This window comes from Dasypus novemcinctus, chromosome 13 (assembly GCF_030445035.2).
Source record: "Dasypus novemcinctus isolate mDasNov1 chromosome 13, mDasNov1.1.hap2, whole genome shotgun sequence".
Lineage (NCBI taxonomy): Eukaryota > Metazoa > Chordata > Mammalia > Cingulata > Dasypodidae > Dasypus > Dasypus novemcinctus.
In genome coordinates, this window is record NC_080685.1 from 15,443,679 (window position 1) to 15,471,364 (window position 27,686).

Below are 27,686 nucleotides of genomic sequence, written 5' to 3' on the forward strand. Positions count from 1 at the left end.
ATAGAACATATAGACAGAAGACTGACAAGAAATAGATGATTTGAACAATGCTACAAACCAAATATTCCTAAGAGACATATACAGAAACCTTCATCCAACAAAAGCAGAATACACATTCTTCTCAAATGCACACAGATCATTCTCTAGAATAGACCACCACAAAACAGTCTCAATAAATGCAGAGACATGAAATCATACAAAGTATCTCCTCTAAACACAATGGAATGACGCTATAACAGAAGGAACACTGAAAAATTCAGAAATATGTGGAATTTAACAATACACTTTTAAACAGCCAGTGGGTCAAAGAAGAAACCACAAAGAGAATTTTGAAATATTTAGAGATGACAGAAAGCAAAAATACAACAAACCAAAACATATGGAGTGCATCAAAGGAAGTGATTAGAGGGAAATTTATAGCTGCAAGTGTTTATATTAAAAAAGAAGAAAGAACTCAAGTCATTAACCCAAGCTTGCTCCTGGAAGAGATAGAAAAAAGAAGAGCAAACTTAGCCCAATGTGATCAAAAAGAAGGAAATAATAAAGATTAAGGCAGAGATAATGGCAATAGAGAATAAACAATAGAGAGAACCAACAAAACCAAAAGTTGGTTTTTGAAGACATCAATAAAATTGAAAAACTTCAAGCTACACTGGCAAAGAAAAAAGAGATCCCAAATAACAAAAATCAGAAGTAAAAGGGGGGATATTACTATCAACTTTACAGAAATATAAAGGATTATAAGATATTACTATAAACACTTGCATGCCAACAAATTAAACAACCTAGATGAAATAGAAAAATTCCTAGAATCACACAAATTACCCTAAACTAACTCAGGAAGAACTAGAAGATCTCAGTGTACCAATAACAAGTAAAGGGATTGAAGGAGCAATAAAAAACCTTCCAACAAAGAAAAACCCAGGGCCAGATGGCTTCACGAGAGAATTTTACCAAAGAACCAAATAAGTATAAACACCAATTTTTCTCAAACTCTTCCAAAAAATTTGAGAAGGGAACACTTCCTAACTCATGCTATGAGGCCAGCATTACCCTAATACCAAAGCCAGATAAAGATATAGCAAGAAAAGAAAATTATAAATGAAGTACTAGCAAACTGAATCCAACAGCACATTAAAAGGATTATACACAATGACCAAGTGGAATTTATTCCAGGAAAGCAACGGCAACTCAACATAAGAAAAGCAGTCAATGTAATGTACCATATTAACAGAGTGAAGGCAAAAAAACTAAACAAAAACCCCACATCATCTCAATTTATTCAGTAAAGCCATTTTTCAAAAATCCAGCATCTTTTCAAAAAAAAAAACAAAAACACTCAGTAACCTAGAAATAAAGAATAAGTTCCTTAACACAGTAAAGAACCTTTGTTAAAAACATCCACAGGTAAGTTTATATTCAATGGTGAAAGACCAAAAGCCTTCCCCCTGTGATTGGGAACAAGTAAGATGCCTGCTATCATGACTGCTATTCAGCATTGTATTAAAGTTCTAGCTAGAGCAATCAGTCAACAAAAAGAAATAAAAAGCAACCAAATTTGAATGGAAGAATAAAATTATCCCTATTCACAGATGACATGATCCTATATATATATATAGAGAGAGAGAGAGAATCCTGAATAATCTATAAGAAGGCTACTAGGGCTAATAAATGAATTCAACACAGTGGTGGGGGTACAAGATCAAACCTCAAAAGTCAGTGGTATTTCTATACACCAGGAATGAACAATCTGAAAAGGAAATCAAGAAAACAATTCCATTTACAATAGCAGCTAAAAGAAGCAAACATTTATGAATAAATTTTACCAAAGATGTAAAGAATGTTATAATTAGACAACTACAAATTATTGCTGAAAGAAATTATAGAAAACCTAAATAAATGGAAAGGCATTCTATGTGCATGAGTGGAAGGCTAAATCTTGCTATGTTGTCAATACTACCTAAAGCACTTTACAGGCTCAAAAAAATCCCAATCAGAATTCCAACAGGCTTCTTTGCAGAATTGGAAAAGCTAATCATCAAATTCATAGAGAACAGCAAGGAACCCCAAATAGCTAAAACCATCTTGAACAAGAAGCTCAGAGTTGGAGGACTCACAGTTCCTGATTTCAAAACTAATTACAAAGCTACAGTAATCAAAACTTCTGGTACTGGCACAATGACAGATGAATAGTCTGATGGAATCAAATTGAGAGTCATAAGTAAACTCTCACATATATGGCCAGTTGATTTTTCACTAGAGTGTCAAGTCCAATTAATGGAGGAAAAACAGTCTTTTCAACAAATGGACCTGGGAAAACTGGACATCCACATGCAAAAGAATAATAGTGGATCCCTACCTCACACCATATAAGAAAATAAATAGGCTCAAAATGGATTAATGACCTAAATATAAAATCTAAAACTATAAATCTCCTAGAAGAAAACAGAGTAGAAAATCTTTAGGACCTTGTGTTAGGCAATGAACTTTACACCAAAAGCAGGGACAGCAAAAGGAAAAATAGACAAATAGGGTTTCACCAAAATTAAAAAATTTCTGTGCATCAAAGATCATTATCACAAAAGTGAAATGACAACTTATAGAATGGGAGGAAATATTTGGAAACCTTGTATCTGATAGGGTATGTATAAAGAATACCTACAATTCAACGAAAAGACCAAAAAAAAAAATTTTTAAGGGCTATCGACTTAAATAGACATTTTCTCAAGGAAGATATGTAAATGACCAACAAACACAAGAAAAGATATTCAACATCATCAGCTATTAGGAAAATGCAAATTGACACCACAATGAGCTGCCACCTCATACCACCTCATACAATAGAATGGTGATTATTAAAAAATGGAAAATAACTAGTGTTGTTAAGGATACAGAAAAATAGAGGAACTCATGCATTGCTGGTGGGAATGCAAAATGTGCTACCACTGGAAAAAGAGTTTGGCAGTTCCTCAGTAATTTAAGGAAGAATTATCATATGACTGGGATATTCCACTTCTAGGTATATATCCAACAGGATGGAGCGCAGGGAATTGGACAGTTATCTTTACACCAATGTACATAGAATACTATTCATAATATCCAAAAAGTGAAAACAACCAACCCAAGTGTCCATCAATGAATGAATGGATGAATAAAATATGAAATACTCGGGAATGTTATTCAGTTGTAAAAAGGGATGAAGTAACTGATACATGCTACAAGATGGATGAAGTTTGATGATGTCATATTAAGTGAAATAAGCCAAACACAAAGGGACAAATATCGTATGATCTCAGTTATAAGAAATAACTAGACTATGCAAATGTATAGAGGTAGACAGTAGATTACAAGGTACCAGGGGCCTGGGTGGTGTGGGGCATGGGGAGTGCTGGGGAGGTCACCGACATGCTCAGTGGCCTTCGCCCAGCCCTCACCTACTCCTGTCTTTTTCTACTGTGTATAGATGTTTCAGTATGTTTCCATTCTGAAGCCCAAAGGGGACTTTGGTCTAATGGAAAGGCCTGTCGGTACCTTGAATCCCAAACCAGAACAAGCAGCCTCAGCTCCTTATCAGCGCAGGAACTCTCAGTGGCAGGGCTTGTGCCCTCACTGGCGTCCTGGGGCAGCACAGCTTTGTCTTTCCTCTCCAAGGTGCAGTTGGGCGTTAGAGGCTCCGTCCACCAACCCTGACCTGAGCCGCTGGCCTCTCTGGGAGAGTGTCCCCAGTGCGCTCTCTTCCCCTGCTCTTTTGGACCCTTTTATGCTGTGTAAGTAATAAAGTGGTCATTTGTTGAGAACCCTTGTTTGCCTGAGCCTACGTTCCCACGACATACCATATAACAACTCGCTCTGTAGGGAATAAATACATATGGGCTATGGAGTTTCTGTTTGGTGTGATGGAAAAGTTTGGTAACAGATGCTGGGGAAACTTGGGTAAAAGGTATGTAGGATCTCTCTGTAGAATTTCTTACAACTGCGTGTGAATTTTCAATTCTCTCAAAACAAAAATTTAATTTTAAAAAATCAACTTGTAGAAAGGAGGTACTAATAATAAAACACACAGCAGAGAGCATTAATAAACTCTTTGTCAACAGCATATAAAAGGGAAGCGGTTGTGGCTCAACTTATAGATTGTCCGCCTACCATAAGGAGGGTCCAGGGTGTGATACCTAGGGCCTCCTGACCCATGTGGTGAACTGGCCCATGTGCAGTGCTGCCGTGCACAAGGAGTGCCGTGCCACCCAGGGTTGTCCCTTGCTTAGGGGTGCCTCACACACAAGGAGTACACGCTGTAAGGAGAGCACCCTTCAAGGAGAGCCACCCCTCACAAAAAAAGTATAGCCCACCCAGGAATGGCGCCACACACACACAGAGCTGATGCAGCAAGACGATGCAACAAAAAAGGCGACACAGTTTCCCAGTGCCACATGACAAGAATGCAAGCAGACACAGAAGAACACACAGCAAATGGACACAAAGAGCAGACAACAGGGGGAAGGGGAGGAAAATAAATAAAAATAATTTTTTTTAAAAAGTACATAAAAAGCAAGAGCATATTTGCAAACTCTATGCAAGTGCTTTAATGCCTGGGAGAAATTTTTCTGGATACTGTCAAATTTATAGTGACCTTTCCTATGAATTCACACATCCATTCAACAAATATTTACTGAGGGCTTCCTATGTGCCAGGCACTATTTGATACTGGAGACAGCTTTTGCCTCATGGAGCTTATAATCCGGCTGGGGAGATAGCCAATAAAGAAATGAACACATATATCAATGAGGCCGGTGAGATAGGCAGAATACAAATCAAGCAGGGCTTTGTATGCCATGATAAAAATAGGAATTTAATCCTAAGAAAAATTAGAAGTCATTAAGGTGTTTATAGCCAAGGGACATGACTTGATTTAAATCTTAAAATAATCTTTCTTAGAGCTATGGGAAGGACACATGTCTCTTTGAAGATCAGGTTCAGCTGCATGGGAAATAAAAAAGTAGCAGTTCATTGGCCAGAATTTAGTTACCTGACTATACTTAGCAGCAAGAGAGGCTAGAAAATACAGTCTTTCACTTACCATGTCTGCGTTAGTAAGGTAATTGTAACTTTTCGAATGAGCCCAACCCAAAATGCTTAATGGCTCAAACACAATAGGTTTATTTTTTTACCAATGTCAAGTCCAAAATGTTCTTCTTTGGCAGGTGCCTCTCCTCCAAGCAGTGCTTCTAGGACCCAGGTTCCTTCTATCTCATGTCTCTGCCATCTTCAATACTGTCTTTTTTAAAAATATATTTATTTATTTATTTCTCTCCCCTCCCCCCTGCCCCAGTTGTCTGTTCTCTGTGTCTATTTGCTGCGTGTTCTTCTTTGTCTGCTTCTGTTGTTGTCAGCAGCACGGGAATCTGTTTTTCTTTTTTGTTGTGTCATCTTGCTGTGTCACCTCTTCGTGTGTGCAGTGCCATTCCTGGGCAGGCTGCACTTTCTTTCGCGCTGGGCAGCTCTCCTTACGGGGCGCACTCCTTGTGCGTGGGGCTCCCCTAAGTGGGGGACACCACTGCATGACACGGCACTCCTTGTACACATCAGCACTGCGCATGGGCCAGTTCAACACGGGTCAAGGAGGCCCGGGATTTGAACCGTGGACCTCCCATGTGGTAGATGGATGCCCTAACCACTGGGCCAAGTCTGCTTCCCAATACTGTCTTCTTACTTGCCTGCATTAAGCCTGCGAAGGCAAAAGAGCATGGATGGTCAGTGTGGGAGGATTGTGTCTGTCAGGACAGGAAGCAGCACACATCACTTCCACTCACATTCTAATGGCTAGAACTGCAGGGAAGGCTGGGAAATTGGGTCTAGTCAGTCCCAAGAAATGAAGACATAGGTTGGTGACTGGCCAGCAACCTCTGTCACTGCAGCAATGAGTCCAGCTAAAACCTAAGGTTCTATTACCAAGAAAGAAGGAAGAATTGATGCTGGGAGACAGGTAGCAGTTTCCATCACAGGAGTCAAGAGCTGAAACAAGGAGACCAATTGGACCGAAGGCCTAGCAAGCATATACTTGTCATTTTCCAGCATGAGACGGCATTCTCTAGAACCAAGAGATGACACAGATCTACCACATTTTGTTTTGCAATGATGACTTGCCACAATTATCTCAAGGAATTGTTTTTTTACCCATAAAATGTTCTTAAAATAAAAATTGCTATGTATCATTAATTTTAATTTTGTATTACATTATTTCATTTTCCTAAAGTCACAAAAGGCTTTTTAAAAGGTTTAGAAGCTACAATATTGTGAATTAAATTAACTTTACTAATTATATATTAGACTGTGGTCAAAAGGGGGACATTTTAAGGTGTATATGCTATAAGAATAAGATTTTTTAAAACCACAGGACTACACAACACAAACAGTGACTCCTAATGTAAACTCTGGACTACATATATAATAATATTTGTTTGTCAATTGTAACAAAGGTACTACTGATGCAAAGTGTTAATAACAGGGAAACTATGGGAGGAGGAGTATATGGGAACTCTATTTCCTGCTTGATTTTTCGGTAAACCTAAAACTTCTCTAATTAAAAATACGGGAGGTCCGCGGTTCAAACCCCGGGCCTCCTTGACCTGTGTGGAGCTGGCCCACGTGCAGTGCTGATGCGCGCAAGGAGTGCCGTGCCACGCAAGGGTGTCCCCCGCGTGGGGGAGCCCCACGTGCAAGGAGTGCGCCCGTGAGGAGAGCCGCCCAGCGTGAAAAGAAAGAGCAGCCTGCCCAGGAATGGCGCCGCCCACACTTCCCGAGCCGCTGACGACAACAGAAGCGGACAAAGAAACAAGACGCAGCAAATAGACACCAAGAACAGACAACCAGGGGAGGGGGGGAAATTAAATAAATAAATAAATCTTAAAAAAAATATATATATATATATATATATTTTTTTTAAAGTTCTAGATGTGACCATTAATCTGATGTTAAGGTTTTTCATAAACTCACATAGATAAGGGTATATGAAGAACATGCAGAAAAATATAGAGTTAAGGACTAAACATAACTGAAATCCCAATTGAATAAACTCCTGATTGTGGACTCATACATATAATGTGCTCATTTTGAGGTACTATTTTTATATTTCTAGTTTCTGCTTCCATGGTATGTTAATTGGGTGTTTTGATCTTGAGTTTTTTTTCATTTACAAAATTTTACCACCTTGAGAGAGAGAAGGGTACTAGCTAGGTGGGTCTGTGTGGCAGTTTCGATTCTTACAATTATTCTTGCCTGAGTAACCAGTATCTGGTGGACATTTACTGTGCGAGTCTAAGAGGATTTAGTGGCTCCAGTGTAAGTGTAGAGCCCTGAAAGGATAGAATACCAGGGCTTTAAAAGTATAAAGAGAGAAAACAAATGTAATTGACCCTGGAAAGAGAGTGAGATTTGCATAGATCCCAATCAATCAATGAGTAGAAATAGTCTAAGTGGGTAAGAGGATGGTTCTCAGATTCTGTCAGGTATTTATTATTAAAGTAGTCATTTTCCTTTTGATTTGGAAAGAAATTAAAATCAAAACACTTTCCTGGGCCCCTAGAAGTCCCATGGGCCCTAGGTACTGATAAGGACTGAGCTAGTGGACTCGTCAGCCCTGGTCAGTACAACGTGTGAGGGGGCGAGGAAGCCAACACACGGGGGGATTGGAAGCAGTAGGTGTGGCTGGCTTCAGAAAGGGACATGTGTGTAAGTGGTGGCCTGCTGCTTCCTTTTTTTTTTTTTAATACTATAAACTAATATTTATTGACCTTGGTTCCCATAAGTGCACAACCTTTGTTCAGCTGAAGTGTGTCGCTATAACGGTTAAACCAATCGTTACTATAGTTTACTGTGTTTATGAAAAGAGCTTTATTTTTAAAATGCATATTCTCAGGTTCTATGCCTCATGGAATATGATTCCGTATTAAAAGGCATCTTGTACTTCTCAAGAGGAGTTATTTTCATGCTACTGGCATGTGAATTTCTATTTTTTAAATTTAATTCCTAAGTCTGAATATATTTCCTGAATAAGGTGAATTTTAGATCTTAAAAATGTAAGCCCCCCCTAAAAAAGGAAACTTGAAACGGGCTAAATTCAACTCTGAAGAATTTCAAGTCTCAAAAGAAGAAAAATATGAACCATACGTAAGTCAAAAGACGTTAGAGAGTTTACTTCATCGCAGCAGAGATTCTAGGAAGGGCAGCAGGAATCAAATATCAAGAAAATCATACAAAGAGATAGAGACTAAGAACGACTTCAACAACTATCTTCAATGACTTCAACAAATCATTTCCGCAAACATTTATTAAGCATCTACTATTTACCAAGCACTGAAGCATCCCGCTGGGGTGGGTACACGGGGTGGGGGCAGAGAACAAACACACACATATGGAAAGAAGCTCAGTACGCACAGGGTCAGGTATTCCTTTAAGAGCCAACGTGAGAAAAGGCATCTAAGGAACAATATCTAAAGTGGCAGAAAGACTGAGAGAGAGAAGGGTTTTCTTGGAGATGATGAGAATGAGGTCACTGGCGCTTTGATGACAGCTACTTCCTTACAGCAGTGGGCGTCTGTGTGGAAGGGATGCTAAGTCGCAGAGGGTATTCCTAAAGTACAATTCTGAGGTCTGGCCGTGAAAGATAGAAGAACTACTTGGGTTTAGAACTAGTGCCGGCTTTGGCCCACTCTGGAAATACCTAACATAATAAAAGCCAATATGAAGCTGAAAAACAACAAACAAAAAAAAAAGAAAAAAAAAATTAAGTTGAGAGCTTCCTAGGTGCATGCGCTGTTCAGAGCACTCCACACGTCATTGACTCCTCCCACCAGTCTCTGCTATTTTTATACCCATTTCACAGATCAGGAAATCGAGGCACAGAAAGGATCACACAGCTGGTAAGTGGTGGAACTGTAACAGGCTTCCTCCAGAGCCTACACTCTTAACTACACCTACCAATACTGAGTGGACTGGGCAAATTATTAAATTTTGCCTTTATTAGGTGCGTTTTCTTATGTGTGTTGTTGTTATACCATTTTACAGAGGTAAGTGAAGCTCAAAAGAGTGATTTATTTTTTGCGAAACAGGGGCAGATCTAGAACCTCTCACAGAACGTAAATTACTTTCCCATGGCTTAAACCACTGCGTGTCTGAAGAGCATGGGATTTGGAGCTGCTGGTACGGCGGGAAATAAGGACAGGAAGCCTGAAAGATCCCGAGATGCTGGGACACTTAAAACAACAAACATTTGGCCAGTCCCAAGCCCAGATCTGTCTCTGCATTCTTGGAACTCCCCAAAAGGGGAAGGCGTTACTTGAGAAGAAGTGATTGTTTTGTCTTCCCGGCCTTTTAGAAAAAGCCAGAATTTCAGAGCCTTTCTTCATAGTCCCAGGTAGTTTTGGATACACATTTCCTCCTTTGCCAAACGGATAGTAAATTCATTCTGGGAGAAAATCATACCATCCGACAGTCTTCAGAAGAAAAAAAGATATACATTAGCCTGCTTGGTTTTTGCTTTGAGTTCATAAGAAGAAAAACACAATCCAAGTACAGAAGGCTGTAATTTGCTTCTCTAGTCAAAAGTTAATGAAATTGCTTCATCAGCATGGAGTGATTGCAACTGACCTATTGGCCTCTCTCTGTCCAGTAGTGTAAATATATGCCTTGGAAGTGTGTGTACAAGGACAAAGAGAAAACTGGATGGATACCTGTCATCATGATTGGGCAATAGAGTTAGAACCTGGCTTCTTTGCCCACAGTAATTGCTGCTTCTCCTACTGCCAGAGTTTAAGGAGAACGGTGGTGAAACAGCCTCAGAGAAGCTGAAAGGGGGCTGCATTGTCTGCTGAAGAAAAGCAGTGGTGCCAGCAAGGGCCTCCGCAGTACGGACGCCAGAGCTGAGGACAGAAAGAGGTACACGTGCAGACCTCTCTAGGGCCATCTGTGTGTATCTTTACAAAGTGTATGTTGACTGCATTTTTAAAAGTTGAATCCTATATACCAGAGGAACTTACTATTTTAAAAAAACACACCCCATGGTCAATTACAGACTTTAAAAAATGTTATTTTGTCATTCTGAATAATCACCCCTCATTTATCTCTTTTCTCAGGGATACAGCATTCCATATAGAATGTTCTTAAAGCTGATTATACCCCTATTTGAAATAAATGGGTCCTCAGTTACAGATCCAAATGGTTATTGGGAAGAAGAGAGGACTTTAACAGGGAATTAATATGAAAAAATCAAATATTCTTTTCCATTATTTTGTACATGGCATGGGGCAGAGAGGGACTGATGTAAAATCCCAAGGCTGTGTGTTCATCTGCAGATGTCATCTCCGCCTGGTGTCCTGGCCTCAAGCTCAGACTTCCGTCCTTGAGCTCAGTCTGTGGCCCCGAGTAGCTCCAAAATGCCGCCTGAGTTCACCAGCGGTTGAGAAGGGAATTACTGCGGTCCTTCTCCTTCCCGGCCTAACTATTATAAAACAAGCCGTCTATGGTGATCTGCAAACTTTGTTTTCTTTCAGGACAACAAAATAAGCGGCCATCTCTTGGGCTCGGCCACCCTCTTCCGGGAGGGGCCGGGGGAGGAGCGGCCAGGGGCTCCTGGCCTTGGAGACAGGATGGGGGGGGTCGCCGAGCCGTCCCGGCCAACTGGAGGCAGGCCTGGCAGCAAGAGCATCATCACGCTCGGAGAGATCTTACTTTGTAAGGGCTGCCGCGAGCCTTCAGACTGTTTACAATGCTCCCGATCCTGAAGCCCTCCTGCCGCCTCCGCGGCCGTGTGTTTTTCCAGCTGGACCTGCACCAGCTTGGGGCCCTCCAGAAAGTTCTCCTTCATTCTGCCCAGGGGGTATCGCGTTGGCTTCTCTGAGGACGGCTGGAAGTTCCAGCGGGAGTCCTGGCCCCCCAGAAAAGCCAGCTCCCTGAGTTTGTAGATGGGGGTCTCAAACGGTGGGTGTGTGTCTGCAGGTGGCATGCTTTCTCCGTTTCCATTGGGAGACATTGAAACAAGCCTATTTAAATACACGACCTTGCCTAAGACAAGACTTAACAGCGCGCGTTTTCTGTGGTTCAGATGCTTCCTCACCAAATCCAGGAGCCAGCCAAGGGAAGCCCAGGTTTGGTCTGAAGACTGGAATCCAGCCCCGCTGACCTGCTGGGGTCAGCCAGTGACCTCTGGGCCCCGGTTCTCCTTGTTCATCTCCTGTTCACCTGGGTCACCAGGGAGGCTGCAGCTTTTCCAGCTGCTGCTCTTCTGGGGGATTGCTGCTAGTTCCAATGGCTGGAGTCACCGCGCGGTGTACTTCGCAGTTCTTGTCTAGGGGATGGGTTTCACCCTTCCGTATTCTACACAAGTAGTTTTTTTGTTCTTTGCGATTCAAACCTGGTGCTGCTCCATTGAGCATTTTTCCTTTGGGTGAATTTGAATTCAGCCCTTCATCCTCAAAAGTTCTAAATGAAAAGGGAATAGACAGCATGTTCTCCATGGCGGAACTTTCTTGGGAAACACCCGCAAGGTTTGGGCAGTATGTGATTAGCTCCCCTTTCTTGATACGTTTACGTTTGATTTACAGCCAAAACTGAGCCCACTTCCAGATTTTCATAGTGCTATCCGTTACTTGATGGTAAGTGCCCTACCAGGCTCTCCCCACTGCCACGCCAACTCCTTACCTCTCCTCCCCACTCCCAATTTCCGGTGCCCCCTCCCCGTGTTCACGGTCATGTATGCCCAAGTCTTTAATCAGCCCCTTCGTGCTATGACATAATGTAAAAAGAAGTCTTAGGACCACTCAAACGTGCAGTACAAAATCCAGAATTTTGACAGCATCAGTTTGGGGAGACCAATTCTTAATGTGTGGCTCCAGAGGCCCTTTCTAAATCATATTCAGGAATAGCTAAGAAACTACAATCTGGGTTGATAAAGTATTTTTCGAAGTATTTTCCCATGAGGAAATCCCACTGGTTTTTGCTTTCTTTCTGGCTTGTTGGTTTCACAAAATGCTTAAACAAGAATATAATGATAATATATCTAAACGATTGTGTAACTGCTCTGAAGCTTTGACTGTATCCCTCCCAGCGCTTGCAGTACTGTAAGTGGTATATATCTAGGTCGGTTACCCATTAAACGACGGTGACAGATCGTATTTCTGGTTAATTGTTAGTTCCTTATGACCTTAGACTTTGCCTGTGTATTTAATAACACCATCTGCTGTCTCGGGTGGCAATACTACCTTTTTACATGAGGATTACTGTTCTTACTTCGTAAACAACAGTGCTCCATCTGAGGTGTTGAAACTCTACCAGTGAATTAGTTAAATTATACGACCTATGGAAGCTTAAAGAAAGAAACGGACTTTATTCCGTATACTGACTTTATTGACGTCAACTAAAAAAATCATAATTTATATACTATAATAAAAGCAGAGGAAGGATTTACAAGTTGTATTCTGGGTCTGCAAAACAAAATGTTTAACAAAAAAAACAACCAACTCTGAATTTGTTATGCCTGTTCTGATTGTCTTTTCCCAGCCTAGTTTCTCATTGTATATAAATCTCTGGGTAATTTCCCAATAAAACAGGCAATTAAAAAATAATCCTCACAAAGTTAAATGAGATGAGTATTTTTTTTCCTTTAACCATGGCCCAAGATCATGACTTTCTGTTTGGTGGCATGTTGAGAATCCTGCTAATGCCCAAGATATATTAGAACATCAACTCACACGCAGTCTATATACCAAGGCAAATGTTGAAATGGGTTTTAAGACACATACCTTTGTTTGGAGTTTACCAGATAGTGGCGCCTGTAAAACGAACCCTTGGTGGTCAGAGGTAGGGAGCGGAAAGAAGCAGAACTTTTAATTTAACCAAGCCCATGCTGTACAGTATACTAATTTAGGGCAATTCTCCAAACCATGAATCAGAACTTCCAAAAAACACCAGGGCTCTATAAATTATATCTCCTGCGTGAGAGGGGAAAGAAACGGTTTCTTCCAGTGTCCCATCAGACTCTGCAAGGATGCAGAGCTGCACCTCTCAGAGTCAGAGGAAGGAAACGCCATCCATTTGCTCATTCATTTGCCCCTTAATACAGTCCCAGCCTCAGTTCGAAAAGGAACTAAAATTGCTTAATTTTACCAAGGAAATTAACAGCTCCTCAAAGGTGAAGTCTTGTTCACAGTAACTATAATTTTTCATTCCTTTACATGGTGATGTTAACAAGAAGCAGGACTGAGCACTGAAAAATAAAACATCCTAGGTAAGGTGTATCTGGCTTGTAAGTCCCTGGTGACCTCTGACAAGGCTCATAGAATGGACCGTTATAAGACCGGCACTCTTACAACCCATAATTTTATGCTAAAATAATGTGGACACTTCACAGAGGGTTTTTTCTTTTCTTTTTTTTTTTAATTACTTGGAAGCAGAGAGGTTGGCCTGCACACCAAACACATGAAAATAATCAAGAGGTAGTTTGCCAACAGAAAACAACTTGGAAAGTACGGAATGTGGAATTCTGAGCCTAAACTATTTGACATTCCCAAAAGGCATGTCCTGACATGTTTTCAGCATAAGAGGGCTTCAGATTCCAGGCTTTTAAAAGAATGGCTCCTGTTACAGCTAAAAGGGGCTGCTCACCCCTTTCCACACTCTGAATTTAAGGAATCTGGAAGTCTGATTCTGGAACACTCCTTTTAAAATGCAGTGAGTAACATTTACATGAAAAGTGGAATATATGGCTTTTTTTTTTTTCGTATTTGAAGACTAGTTGAAATTTTTAAAATTCTACATGTAAGTGCTTTTTCTTATTTCTGAAATGCATAGAATTTAGGAAACTTTAAGTTTTCCATAATCAGACCCAAATATACTAAAGTCATATAGAAAACTATAAATGTAACATTTCATAATGTTAACAAAATCACAAAAATCTCAAAACCTCAGAATTCCTTGAACTTCCCCTCATGCAATTCTTTATGAATTCAGTAGTTAGCCAGTGTTCAGTAAAGATGTCATACAGCTATTAAACAGTGGAATCCTGGGTAAGAATACAAAAAAAAACCCTTAAAACAAGTTTCCACATCCTGCTGACCTATTCAGTCAAATGCTTGTCAGTTCGTGGAACTTTTTTCTTGTTCAGCTAAGGCCTCTCGAGTGATATGAAAGGCCTGTGGAGAGTATATTCAATCTTTGCCCATTGTGTATGTATAAAATAAGGCAAACCCTGGTGGAAAAGAAAAGGTGCAAATATTTTCCATGAGTTTCCTTGACATACTTTAGTTAGGCATATTAATGCCGATATAGATGTTTTTACCCTAGTTAATTGATGTTAAGTATAAGCCGTGGTTTAGACACTCCTAGCCTGGGATTTGAGCCCAAATCCAGCAGACACGCTCTTCTCAGATGATGTGATGATCTGGAAGCCATTTTACCTTACAAGTCCATGTGGATGGCACAATGCCTTCAACAGGCAGGCATTTACTGGTAGTTTTTCTCTGCGGTTTTGTGAATCTATGTGTGTCCGAAGAATCATGGGCTTGGATTTGTCAACTATTCCGTGTTCCCATTTCCCCCCAACCTACCAGATGAAGAATCAGAGCAAAAATGGCATCAAGTCAGGTAAACCCCCTCTTCTCCTCAAGACAGACTCTGGCTCAGAGTGTCCAGGTAACATATGCCAGGTGTATGAAGAGTACCTATGACCCTTCAGCTATCTACTAGTGCAGATATTTACATGTCTGTAAAAAAGCACCTGTGAAGAAAATATAAATAGGAGTTAGCCCACCAGTGGGCTAAAGAAAGAACTGCAGTTTCTTTCTAGCTGTTATTTAACAATAGATTGTCTTTTGTCTCGAGATAAATTCCTTATCTTTTTGGTGCCTCTGGAAGTAACCCAATTCATAAAGTGAACAGAGAATGTTCTTAGTCACTGTTAAGAATAACAAATTGGTCTGGTAAGGCAAGTGGAAACAGATGAACTTATTTAATTAATTACTTAATTAATTTTAAGAGACAGTCTGAAAAATACTTTAAATCTAGTTACCTAAGGATGCTAAGTGATAAGAGCCCCAAAGAAGTTTGCATGTGTGTAGATCCCAGGCTTGTTTCAGCACCAACTTCCTTTTTCAGGAATTTGCTTGAAGGGCTAGGGAAGCTTGCCAACAGGTCCATCAAAGTTCATTTGTATTTGCATCTTAGCTGTCTGTGACAGTCTTTTTAGTAAACACACTAGATTTAGGCAGTTGCTTTAGGGAATCCATTTCACTCTTTTTGGCCACCAGTGGTCTTTTGCTAAGGCTCCCTTTCTTTTTCCCTGTAGGAACTTCTTAATTCTCTCAAGGGTTTTGTACTCCCCCCTAGCAAAGTAGTATTCCATGTGGACATAGAAAAGGATGTGCCAAAACATACAGAAGTTCACTCCAATCAATACATTACAGTCCAGTCCACCATCACTCTTTTAAAGTTTCTTTTTTTTCCCCCCTTTCTGCAAGGAGTTCTCTCTGTCTCCCTTATGCATAACACTGACAAAAAATTGTTTTGGAGGAAGAATTTTATTGTTAAATGTTTAGATCTTTGAGAAATATCACTGGAATTTCCACTAAACACAAACAGTAATTGTTTTAAAGAACAACCCTATTCTTTTTCACTAAGCATATCAGACAAGAACAAGTAACCAGCACAGATTATTAAAACCCCAATGGTAAAGGCCAACTTTTCCTGATGATTGTCATCCTTTTGCAGACTGTATTTTCATCTTCTCAAGAGAAAGTCATTCAGGTTAATATCAGCCAACTGGCACTTCATAAGAAATACAATGACAATGAAAGCTTATATGAATAAGTTATGATGGTTTTGTTTCCTGCGGCCCCTTTACAACTACGAAATTCATATGAAATATGTGGCTTCCTACTTTCTTTTCAGTGTCCTGTAGTCTGTTATATTTATTTGCCTTTATGCAAAGCAGTGAGGGTTGGAGGAATTAAATGATTTCATACGTTTTTTTTCTTTATTTTTAAAGAAATAAGAGGTATATAGTCTTCTGGTTTGGTGACTGCCAAAACCATTTCACCCCCAAATCAATCCCAGAACTGAATTCTTTATCCCAACACCAACATGAGTTTTTATGTAAGGGTCATAAAGACCAGTACAAAATTGTTTGCCACTTAAGGAGTCTCGCTCTAGACGTAGCATTGTGGTAACTGTCCCTCACTTCCACCATCTTCCTCCATCTGTTGTGAATGTTTGTTTTCTTTGGATTGAGTGTCTGATGAATTATACTTGAGTTTTCTTTTTCTGTATAAATACAGATACAGATGAACAAATCTTAACACTTAGGAGAAGTCTCTTTTGCTGGGCCTCTAAATTATGCTTACATGATTAAAAAAAAATTTTTTTTTAATGCAAATAGAATGTTCTAGACCATATCGTTAGACAGTGGGACTGATACCTGGATTTTAGTCCTGGCACTCACTTTGTGCTACTTTAGGCAAATCCCTTAATCTTTTAATTCTTCAGAGTTTTTTTCTGAACTTTTTTTTGAGAGATTGCTATTTATTAGGTTGTGAATTTATGCTTGAAGTATGTTTTTAAATGTCCATATGAAAGGTGCAGTAAATAAAATGCTATCATACTATTCTTAACCTTTTAGAACTGTTACATCATTCTATTTTTTTCAGTTCCCTTTCTGCTGAATGTGCACATAGGAAAGTTAAGTTTTTAGGGAGGAAAGCTAATCAGGGGGAATTTACTGTTTTAAATTTTTCATATCATTTCTGTGAAGTTAGTTCACTGTTTAGTCAGTAACTTCCTACTAATCTCTTTTAGAAGTTTTTACTGAGTATCTTAAATATTAGTTAAAGCCACATCCAGATATTATTCCAGAAAAGTACATTTCATCACTCTCTTTCCAAAAAGTCAATAGGCGGCTTCTGGCATCAAACCGCTGTTGAATCCCTTCCAGTTCTACAAATTTCCTTGCAGACTGAGCGAGGGTGTGACCTCAATCTCTCCTTTGTCTGTGTTTTGCACTCAGTTCCTTAAATTCTGACACAGTAAGTAGTTAGCCTACCTCAAGACCCCAAATTTTTCTCTAAATGGGGGCCTGTACATATGCTTACACAAAGACCGGTGACTAACAGCTTCAGTGTCTACCGTGTGGGTGATTAAGAGCCCTTGTAATTTTTTTGGCTCGATTCTTAGACCCTCCACAGAGAGTTTATCTCCTCCACATGCAAAAGTCTTTTTAATATACCAATGCTCTCTGTGCACAGGGGAGGAAGGCTACAGGGAAAGGTCAAACGGATGGGGGTATTTCTAAAAAGTCTATTTGCAATTTGATAACCTGGAGAATTGTCTCATAAAAACCCATTACTTAGAAGAAAGTCTCTCATGCATATTACAGAAGGTTTGTTTATGTCAAGACTCTCCACAGTACGTGTAGTTATGTTCATATAAACAAATATGCTCAAATATATACTTGTAATTTTTTAATGGAAAAAGCCCCAAATGTGACGAGGGGTCTAGTCTTACGGTACTTTTGTCCAAGAACAAGGAGCCTGGGATGGTATCCATAGAAATCCAAATGACATGTTGTATTTTTTTTTTTCTCCTTCAAATACCCTACGGTCAGAGCTTTAATATGGTTGCAACATCATGTTATTAATAGAAGCTGCATTCTAAAGAGTGAGGCTATGATTGTACCTCTCCATACAGGGAGAAACCCACCAACTCAGCAATCCCAGGAATACCAGCTCCTGGACAGCACCCACCCAGGGCAGGGGGCACATGGCTGCACCCCTCCCACAGCTGCTTGACCTGAGGGCAGAGTTCCATTAGGGTTCTTTGCTAAGAACATTTCTTTATACTGTCCTGTAGGCTGTCAGGACAGGGTTGCAGTGTGTTAACCAGAGGGTCTCAACTGGAAGAGTGGCAACTGGATTCAGATTTTTGATGTTTAATTTTTGGACAAGGGAAACCGATGTAAGGCAGGGTGTTTGGTGTGTGTGTGTGTGGGGTGGGGAGCGGGTCAGATTTGTTATATCCATTGAGCTCTCTCCCTTAAAACTCCTCCCTTGGATTTCCTTTCCTCTCCACTTCCTTTACTCCTGCGTTTTGATAGTATTGTGCTGACTAGCTTTCCTTTTGCTCCTAAACTGGGGTTGTATCAGAAGAAAAAAAAATCTTAGAAATTAGAACTTTTGCTTCCTCTGGTCACAGAAGGAGTATTCCCCAGTTGACTTCCTTTAGTTCTTAAGACAAATGGCAGCACTTTCATGTTCTGGTTAAAAGCCAGCCTCAACCCACTGCCTCACAAACACACTGCTGCTGCCTGCCTGTCCACGTCGGAATGTGTAAGAGCACACTGCATCCAACCCGGTAACCTTGACTGTGAGTGGCAAAGATGATGAGAATTCTCTTCTGAGAGGACCTGGAACCTTAAGCAAGAGGGCAGAGTCTACGTGACTAAAACATACCAACTTCCTCTTTCATAAGCCATCACATGATGAGGTACAATTACAATTCCTGCCTTGTCTCTGCGAATTGCAGACGCATTGCCTCACCCTAGAAACCCTGCTCCTGTGTGTGGAGGAGGCGGCTGTTAACTGCTGCAGCAGCGGCTCTGGAAGGCATCCAACGCCAGTCTGCGCCAGGAGGGAGGGCGGTGGGTGGAAGACAAAAACAAAGCTATGTTTACTTAGCATACATCGATAAAGCTGCTTCAATGCTACAGGAAAGACCCGGCAGCATGAAAGACTTTTGATACAATATAAGGAATTGCTGCCCTGGATCCAGGGCCAGGCTTAACCCTCCTGATCCTGGATCCTTTTAGGGCAGGGAAGCCCAGAACTAAAATAGCCTCTCCATTTTCCAGCGGGCATTTCATTAGGGAAGTTACAACAACGCGGTTTCGACATTAAACGGGCAGTGTAAAGTAAAAAAGGAAATGCTCTTCTTTTGCAGAAGCTCTGTTCTACAAAGATCCTTCCTTAGAATCTTTCAAGACTGAACGTGTATTTCAGTATTTCTATTTTGGGGCGGAGCCGCCGGCTCTGCGGTGAGTTGGCCGCGGTGCCAGCCAGCGATGGCTCTACTGGTGAATTGCGTTTTCCTTTAATACTTTCCAGTCACTGCGGAGTGGGGTCATCTCTCGGGGGCGTCGAGATGGCTAATCTCTTTGCAGCACAGTTACTGGACCTCATCCTCTTCGTGCCGGGGTGCCTTAGGCCAAGTCACAGGTTGGAATTGGTGACAGAAGGTCTCAGCGCGGAGGGCGCCTGGTGGCACAGGCCCTGGAGGAGGTGTGCTGCCCCCCTCCCCCAGCCAGGTGCCCACAGTCACCAAGCCCCTCGCGCCCGCAGCTCTCGGGAGGGACCCGGGCAGGCTCCTGGACCCCCCTGCTTACGAGGGGGTTGAGGCAGGGATTGCAACTGCAGGACGAGGTCCGGGGACACCCTGGGAGCCCTTCAGCAGGCACCCTTCTTCTCTGGAAATCCCCAAGAGAAGACTGGATTATGCAGGGTTGGCCTGTAAACACATTTCAGTCTGGCATGACAGTTTCTGTGCCATTTTTGAGCAGCTTTTTCCTTTCTTTCACATGCTCTAAGCAGCTCCCTCCACTGTCTCTCTGAGGGTGTTTTTCCTCTTCCTCGTGGTTAATCCTTTCGAGCAACCTGGCATTTTCAATAGCAACAAGAGAGACGTCAGCAGGAGTTTTTCCTCTCTCTCCCTCCCAACCCAGTTGTAGGAAAGAGCATATAATTAGCACCCTGTTCCTCTCCCACTTAGCCAGCTCATTCCAGTCGAAGGCAAAGATGTGGGCCTGGGTTCCCAACCAAAGCAGCTCCAGAGGCGGCCCTTCAAGAGCTGAAGGGAAAAACTCCCAACCGAGTGACTAAGCCCGCGCCTATTAGTCAGGAAGAGTGAACACCAGCCAAAAGTGATTTCCCAGAAAACCAACCAGCTCCTCCTCCCGATAAAAGCAGGAAACTCGAGGGCTCGACTCCGCCAGGGCAAAGGCGAGAGAAGGGCGACGGTTGCAGACAACCGCGCTCGCCGCCGGTCTGCACTCGCAGGCCGCCTTCGCGCCAGGCGGGTTGGCACCTAAGGAGGGCGACGGCGGCCCCGGCCCCGGGGACAGAGCCGCCCCGCCCTCCACGCAGCCCCAGCCGGGCCGCCTCCCCGGGGGACGGCCCCCGCCGGCGCCCGCCCCGCTCCCGGCTTCGCAGCCCGGGCGCACCCCCCGCCCCCCGCGCAGGCTCAGCGGGGCCGAGGGCGGGGCCCGCGCTCCCAGAAATAGCCGCCGGGGGGCGGGGCCTGCGCGCTGACGCGCCGCGCTGGCTCTCGCTCGCGCTCTGCTTCCCCGGATCCCTGGAATGTGCATTTCGTTTAATGAGCCGGCAAGTGCCAATTGCATAGAGTCACGTCCGTGCGGAGCGTGCGCACTCGGCGGCGGCGGCACATGGGCCGCGGCGCGCGCGTCACGGCACCTCCCCGGCCCCGCGCTAACCTACATAAGGCGGCGGCGCGCCCCGCCCGGCCCGCCGCGCTGCCCCGAGCCCTGCTGTGCGGCCCTTGGGCCGCCGGAAGCTCGGTGGCTTCGGGAGGGAGTCAGGTCAGCCGTCAGGTGGTCGCGGGCGGCATTGTGCCGCGGGGCTGTGCCCCTGCGGCAGCCACCCTAGAGAGAAGATCCGCACGGGCGCTGCTTTCCCCTCTCGGGGACTTCACGGAAAGCCCACGGGCCTCCCCGAGGCACCTGAACCGGTTCAAATGTTGGGAGAACTTAGACGCACGTGGCTTTTCCCAAGACAAAAGAAAAGCGTAAAAACCTGGTATTAAAATGCTCCCCTGATTTCGTGACAACGCGTCTTTCATTCAGACTCCAAATAAAACTCAAAACAAAAAAATTGCGTACACCACGCTAGATTTAAAATCTCCATCCCCCAAAGTTGGCTGCAGAAACCAAGTGACAAAGTGGCACCGCTTACCCCCCAAAAATGAAACACGATTTTAGCACCATTTGACCCAGAAGGCCGTGGGTGGGGGAGCCCTGCCTGACGAGCGGGGAGCGGGGGCGAGCAAAGCCACCCTTGCAGCCCCTCGGCCCTGGAAAGCCCATCCGATCCTCCCCCGGGGTCGCCGCGGACGCCGAGCGAGCCTCGGGCCGGCGACTACGTCCCCTCAGCGCCTCGGCTCCTGGCACCAGCTCCCCGGGCGCCGCGCGGCGCGGGAGGGGGCCGAGCGCGAGGGCGCGAGCCAAGGGCGCGCGCGCGCGCGAGGGGAGGGGGCGCCGCGCGCAGGCGCCGTGCGCGGCTGTCGAAGAATCAAGTCCGTAGAAGTGGAGCGGCCGCGGCGGCGGCAACAGCAGCAGCAGCGGCGGCAGCGTCGGCAGAGCCGAAGCGGGGGGCCGAGCGCGGACGGCCCGCGGGGGCCGAGCGGCGACGGCACGAGTCGTGAGTGAGCGGCGGAGCGCCCCGGCCGCCCGTGCAGCGCCCCGACTCCGCGCGCCCCGGCCGCCGCCGCCGCCCCGGCGCGGCATGCCCCGCCGCTCGGGCTGAGCCTCCCCCGGCGGCCGCCCCCCTCCCCCCGCCCCCCCGGCCTCCCCGCCCCCCGCGCCGCGCTCGGCGCGGGCCGCCGCGACCTGCCGCACTCCCCGGCGCGGCCCGTGTTCGCCCCGGTCTGGAGACCCGCCGCCGCCGCCCCGGCCGAGCCGCCGCTGCAGCGCCCGCCGCGCCGCGCCGCGCCGCCGCCCGCCCGCCCCCGCCGGGGGGACCTGCTGCCGCGGCTGCACCCCCTCGCCCCGCGCCCCCCGCCTCTCGTGCCCCGGGGGCGCTGCGTGGGCGCCGACCCTTCGCGGGCTTTGCCGCCGCCGCTGCCGCCGCTGCGGCCGCCGCCGCCTCTGGTGGGGGAGCCGCGAGGGTGCGGGGGGAGGCGGGCGCGCGGGTGGCCGGCGGGGGGCGGCAGCGCCTCCTCCTCCTCCTCCTCCCGCTGCTGCACCGCGGGCGCCTCGGACATGGCCGCGGCGGTGGCGGTGGCGGCCGCGTCGCGGCGGCAGTCGTGCTACCTGTGTGACCTGCCCCGCATGCCCTGGGCCATGATCTGGGACTTCACGGAGCCCGTGTGCCGCGGCTGTGTCAACTACGAGGGCGCCGACCGCGTCGAGTTCGTCATCGAGACGGCGCGGCAGCTGAAGCGGGCGCACGGCTGCTTCCAGGAGGGCCGCTCCCCGCCCGGCACCGCGGCCCCGGCCGCCGCCAAGCCGCCGCCGCTCTCGGCCAAGGACCTCCTCCTGCAGCAGCAGCAGCAGCAACAGCTCGGCCACGGCGGGCCCGAGGCGGCGCCGCGCGGCGCGCAGGCCCTGGAGCGCTACCCGCTGGCGGCCGGCGGCCCGGCCGAGCGCCCCCCGCGCCTCGCCGCCGACTTCGGCGGGAGCCGCCCGGCCGCGGGCCTGGCCCAGCCGCCGCCGCAGCCGCCGCCGCCGCCGCCCGTGAACGGCATCCTGGTGCCCAACGGCTTCTCCAAGCTCGAGGAGCCGCCCGAGCTGAACCGCCAGAGCCCGAACCCGCGGCGCGGCCACGCCGTGCCGCCCACCCTGGTGCCGCTGATGAACGGCTCGGCCGCGCCGCTGCCCGCCGCGCTCGGCCTGGGCAGCCGCGCCGCCGCCTCGCTGGCCGCCGTGGCCGGGGGCCCCGCGGGCGGCCTGGGCCCCGCGCCTCCCGCCGAGCTGGCCGCGCACAAGCGCCCGGCGTCCGTGTCGAGCAGCGCGGCGGCCGAGCACGAGCCGCGGGAGGCGGCGGCCAAGGAGAAGGCGCCGCCGCCCGCGCACCGCGGCCCGGCCGACGGCCTGGCCGCCGGCGCCGCCGAGCTGGGCGCCGATGGCGCGGGCAAGGGCCGCGGGCCCGGGGAGCAGGACTGGGTCAACCGGCCCAAGACGGTGCGCGACACGCTGCTGGCGCTGCACCAGCACGGCCACTCGGGGCCCTTCGAGAGCAAGTTTAAGAAGGAGCCGGCCCTGACTGCAGGCAGGTTGTTGGGTTTCGAGGCCAACGGGGCCAACGGGTCTAAAGCAGGTAGGGGCGGCTGTGGGGCGAGCGGGTCTAGGGGAGAGAGGGGGCCCCCGAGCCGAGGAGGGGCCGTGCTTCCCGGGCACCCCGCCACTCCAGCCCCCTGAAACAACAAACGCCCAACTTCCTGATCTGCCCGAGGCGGAACCAGTGCTTAGTGGCAACGTGTTCATGTGCTGAAGCAGCATAACAGAGATGAGTCAGAGCGGGCTGATAGGCCCTGACACAGGCTTTTCCTTTCCCAGCACATTCCGGGACGGGCGCGGGAGGGCCCCAGTCACCTTTTAACCTGTCCCGGGACCTTTATTGTCACATGCACAGTTGAAAACGGGGGTCCATGCATGCATGTGTAAAATCACACCGAGTTGAAAGCAGTTTGGGTAAACCCAGGCAATTAATTTTATACCTGTTTTCTGCAACTTAGTAGTTGTTTTTTAATACAAACGTGCTCTCAGAACCCCATACAGATAAGCGTCTGAAGTGGGATCTGCGCTTAAAACTTTTAAGTTGATGCGTATATGCATTTAGAGACTAAAAATTGTTTACTGAGGTTTGTTTCACTTTGGTAAAAGAAACATTCTCTTCCAGCCCGTTCATTTATTCTCTCTTTTTTCCTTTTCTTTGTTTACCCAGTTGCAAGAACGGCAAGGAAAAGGAAGGCTTCTCCAGAACCAGAAGGTGAAGTCGGGCCCCCCAAAATCAACGGAGAAGCACAGCCTTGGCTGTCCACCTCGACGGAAGGGCTCAAGATCCCCATGACTCCTACGTCCTCTTTTGTGTCTCCGCCACCACCCACTGCCTCACCTCATTCCAACCGGACCACACCGCCGGAAGCGGCCCAGAATGGCCAGTCCCCCATGGCAGCCCTGATCTTAGTAGCAGACAATGCGGGGGGCAGTCATGCCTCGAAAGATGCCAACCAGGTTCACTCCACTACCAGGAGGAACAGCAGCAGTCCACCCTCGCCGTCCTCCATGAACCAAAGAAGGCTGGGTCCCAGAGATGTGGGCGGCCAGGGTGCAGGCGGCACAGGAGGACTGGAGCCAGTGCACCCTGCCAGCCTCCCGGACTCCTCCCTGGCTGCCAGCGCCCCTCTGTGCTGCACCCTCTGCCACGAGCGGCTGGAGGACACCCACTTTGTGCAGTGCCCCTCCGTCCCTTCGCACAAGTTCTGCTTCCCTTGCTCCAGACAAAGCATCAAACAGCAGGGAGCTAGTGGAGAGGTCTATTGTCCCAGTGGGGAAAAATGCCCTCTTGTGGGCTCCAATGTCCCCTGGGCCTTTATGCAGGGGGAAATTGCAACCATCCTTGCTGGAGATGTGAAAGTGAAAAAAGAGAGAGACTCGTGACTTTCCAGTTTCAGAAAAACCCAATGATTACCTTTAACTAGAACTGCTTAAATTGTATATATATATCTCCATATATATATATATATACATACATATATATATATATATATATCCAAGACAAGGGAAATGTAGACTTCATAAACATGGCTGTATAATTTTGATTTTTTTTTGAATACATTGTGTTTCTATTTTTTTTTTTTTTTTTGACGACAAAAGGTATGTACTTATAAAGGCATTTTCTTCTTTTGTTAATGTTATTAGCCTATCTTTGTGCTTTATTATCCTGGTGACAGTTACTGTTCAATGTAGGCTGTGACTTGCGCTGCTTTTTTAGAGCACTTGGCAAATCAGAAATGCTTCTAGCTGTATTTGTATGCACTTACTTTAAAAAGAAAAAAAAAAAGCCAAATACATTTTCTGACATTGTAAGATTGCCTTACTGTCTGTTATTCCTTATTGCTGGCCCCTTTCTTAGGCTGGAGGCCAGTTGGTGGAGAAGGAAAGGAAATGAGTTGAAAGGGGCACTGTTGTGAAGTGGGCATGCCACTGGGAAGTATCACCAAGTTTACCCCAAAACATTGTTCTTACAGTAGTAGGATAAGTAGATTTTGAATCTCTTCAAAGTTCAGTTCTTGGGGTCTTGGTGACTGGGAAGTGCTGCTGAGAGATTTTCAGGATTGTGTGTTTTTGGTGAGGGGGGGAGGTGGGTTTCTTGTGTTTTGTTTTTTTTTTAAGGTGAAGTTGACTGCTGTTCACTGTTCACGTGATCAGTTGTAAGATTACAATGCTGCATGCTAGTTGGTTACATAATCCACAGTTTCAGTGATGGAAGGCGGTTATAATAGATGGCCGGTGTGCAACATGGCACTGCCATCTTTGAACAGAGCCCGGCTCTGCAGCGCCACTTCATCTGTTTAAAACACCCTGGAGCTCTGTTTGTTGTTGCTGTTGTCAGTTTCCTTTGACAAGAGTCCCAAGAGAAGTTACAGTACGGGTGAACTTGGAGATTGTAGGATTGGATTTGTTTCTGTTTCGTGTATTGTTTTGTTTTGTCACCTGTTGCCGTTGGTACTATCACCTACACCCTGTTCCAGTGCGTGTTGAGTACAGTATGGTACAGTGACAGTAACAGCCACGCGTGCCGACAGGCCTGCCCGTGGGCATATCGGTGACAGCCCAGATGTGGGTGGAGGAAACCTGTAATTTCCTTTTTACATGTGTTTGAAATACCAAGTGAATAATACTGTCCTTCTGGGGGAAAATGATAAACTAGTGAAAATTAAAGGAATTAAGGGTTTTATATAATAGACAGGCCCCACCTCAAACTATTTTTAGAAGCCTTTCGAAAACTAATTTCTCTTGATCACTTTTGCATCAGTAAAATGATTTTTTAAACCAATAAATCATCTGTTTTTAGAAATAGTTGTTTCACAGTGATACTGGTTTTTCTTTTGTGCTGTTATGATTTAACATTGACAGGAACGACTTATTTTAAATCCTCATATTCAGGTGTTTGTAACTTGGCCATATAATCAGACTGAATCGGCAAGGTCTATAAATTTATATGTGTGTTGTCGCACAACGTAGCATCTAGTTTAACTTGAAAACAAATTGTTTCCAATTTTAGGTTGTTTTGTAGTTATGTTTTTTTCATTCTTCGGTCGCTCAAAAATATTTTTTAGTGGTCAAATTATTAGCACCTGAAAATTGGATACTGCACCAAATGTAGGGTTTTTTTTCATAGTGTTTTTAAGGAGTGCATCTAATAGTAATGCCGAGCAGTCATGTTACTGGTCGTTGCTGTATTACAAACAGACTTGCATGATTAACCAGTTTGTCATTACACTTTTTGAAAATTGGAGTATGTATGACTCAGATCAGACCGGTCTCTTATGTAAGTGCACACATGCAGAAACAGTCAATTTTAAATGCCCGTAAAGACATTTGTAAAGAACTCAGCTACTATGGGCTGTTGTATCATGTGTACCTAGGCATTTTATTCATAACTAGAATTTGACCTCGTAGATGTGCAAGTGGATCGGTTGTTTGACCCAATTTATTGTAGCTATCTGTATGTTTTTGCAGTCTGAATACAGATAAGCTTTCCAAAATAAAGCACCATTCTGCTAGTTTTGGATAAGTCTGTCCAGCTGTGGAAAAGACAACTTATGATTTCTCTGTGCTGCTGTTCAGAGGGGAGAAGCAGAAAAGCTTTCAGGGCAGTGTGTTGAGGTTGCTGCAGTTCAAAACTACACGCACGCCTGACTGGCCCTTGGGCAGCCTTCCTGGACCGCCTTTGCAGCTGGACATTGTTGATCTCAGTTACTTTCCTGGCCTTCTCAGAAGTTAAAATGGTAACATTTGGGGACCTGAGTATACGCTTTCATTGGACCTGATGACAGGGCAGAGATTCTCCACAGCTGGATAAAAGTGTCAGAAAGCTACTTACTATACATTGGGCAGTATCAGGTTTCAGATCCTAATATTTCAGCTGTGCTTTTAATACTCAAAATATTAGGGCTGGGGTGTTGAAGCTTTTCCCTTTTTTGTTCTCACAATTTATAGAATTTAACAGATGCACTGTCTTTCATGTGGCCTCACATTAAAAGTTATGAGAACATACACATGGTTTATGACTTCTACTATACACCCTTCCTCGGCCACCAAGTATTTTATAAGTGTGCCACCTCTTAACCTTTACTTTTTTTTGAGTTGAAGGTGATACTTTTTCTATATTCGATGATACTTCTGTCAACTGAAGTGAGTGTAATCTCAGATATCAACATTATTATATTCTAAAATCACTCTATGGAAATAGCACCTGCGTTCTGTCATTTGTCAGATTTAAAGTACCTTTTTTTCTTTAATTTTTAGCATTAAATAAAAATAAAATTGGGAGCACTGAACATTTTCTGAGGCCTTTTTTAATTTTTTAAGGTAAGCTAGAAGGGGCTGTTGTTTTCTTCGCTAATGGCAATGTGACTGAGTTTGGGGTTGGGGTTTGACTGGAACTGCAGGAGATAAAAGACATGGAAGAACGAGGCAACTGATGGTAGGGAAAAAGTGCGAGGGGCTGGGGAAAGGGCAGCTGGATAAGGGGAAACATAAAGAGCTGAACAAAGTACAGCCAGAAAGCACTTGTTTATTTTTCAACACGCAGTAGAGCCAGCCATTCTGCAATAGCAGACTGGAAGAAGAGAGTGACGACAATGAAAGGACGGTCAGGACCTGGAGCTGCCCTCTGGAAAGCTTTGGAATCAGAGCC

The 27,686-nt window shown here is 45.5% G+C and overlaps 1 protein-coding gene and 2 long non-coding RNA genes across 4 annotated transcripts; 2 read left to right on the forward strand and 1 right to left on the reverse strand.

The window, feature by feature from the left end:
• The first annotated feature begins 9,755 nt into the window (after positions 1-9,755).
• LOC139436260 (uncharacterized) lies at positions 9,756-11,191 on the forward strand. The gene is made up of 2 exons (XR_011645355.1): positions 9,756-9,930; positions 10,545-11,191. It is a non-coding gene; the product is annotated as an uncharacterized lncRNA (long non-coding RNA).
• Positions 11,192-15,544: 4,353 nt separating this feature from the next.
• Positions 15,545-21,570, reverse strand: LOC111759066 (uncharacterized). The gene is made up of 2 exons (XR_002793161.2): positions 19,970-21,570; positions 15,545-19,682 (listed from the first exon to the last, which is right to left on the reverse strand). It is a non-coding gene; the product is annotated as an uncharacterized lncRNA (long non-coding RNA).
• IRF2BP2 (interferon regulatory factor 2 binding protein 2) lies at positions 21,496-27,327 on the forward strand. Of its 2 annotated transcripts, none has more exons than XM_023582993.3 (2): positions 21,496-23,078; positions 23,706-27,327. In XM_023582993.3, exons 1-2 carry the CDS (start codon positions 22,022-22,024, stop codon positions 24,419-24,421), a joined length of 1,773 nt encoding a protein of 590 aa, XP_023438761.2. In that variant the 5' UTR covers positions 21,496-22,021; the 3' UTR covers positions 24,422-27,327. The 2 variants fall into 2 exon arrangements, with proteins under 2 accessions (XP_023438761.2, XP_058165504.1); XM_058309521.1 differs by having other exon boundaries at positions 21,628-23,030.
• The last annotated feature ends 359 nt before the right edge of the window (positions 27,328-27,686 follow it).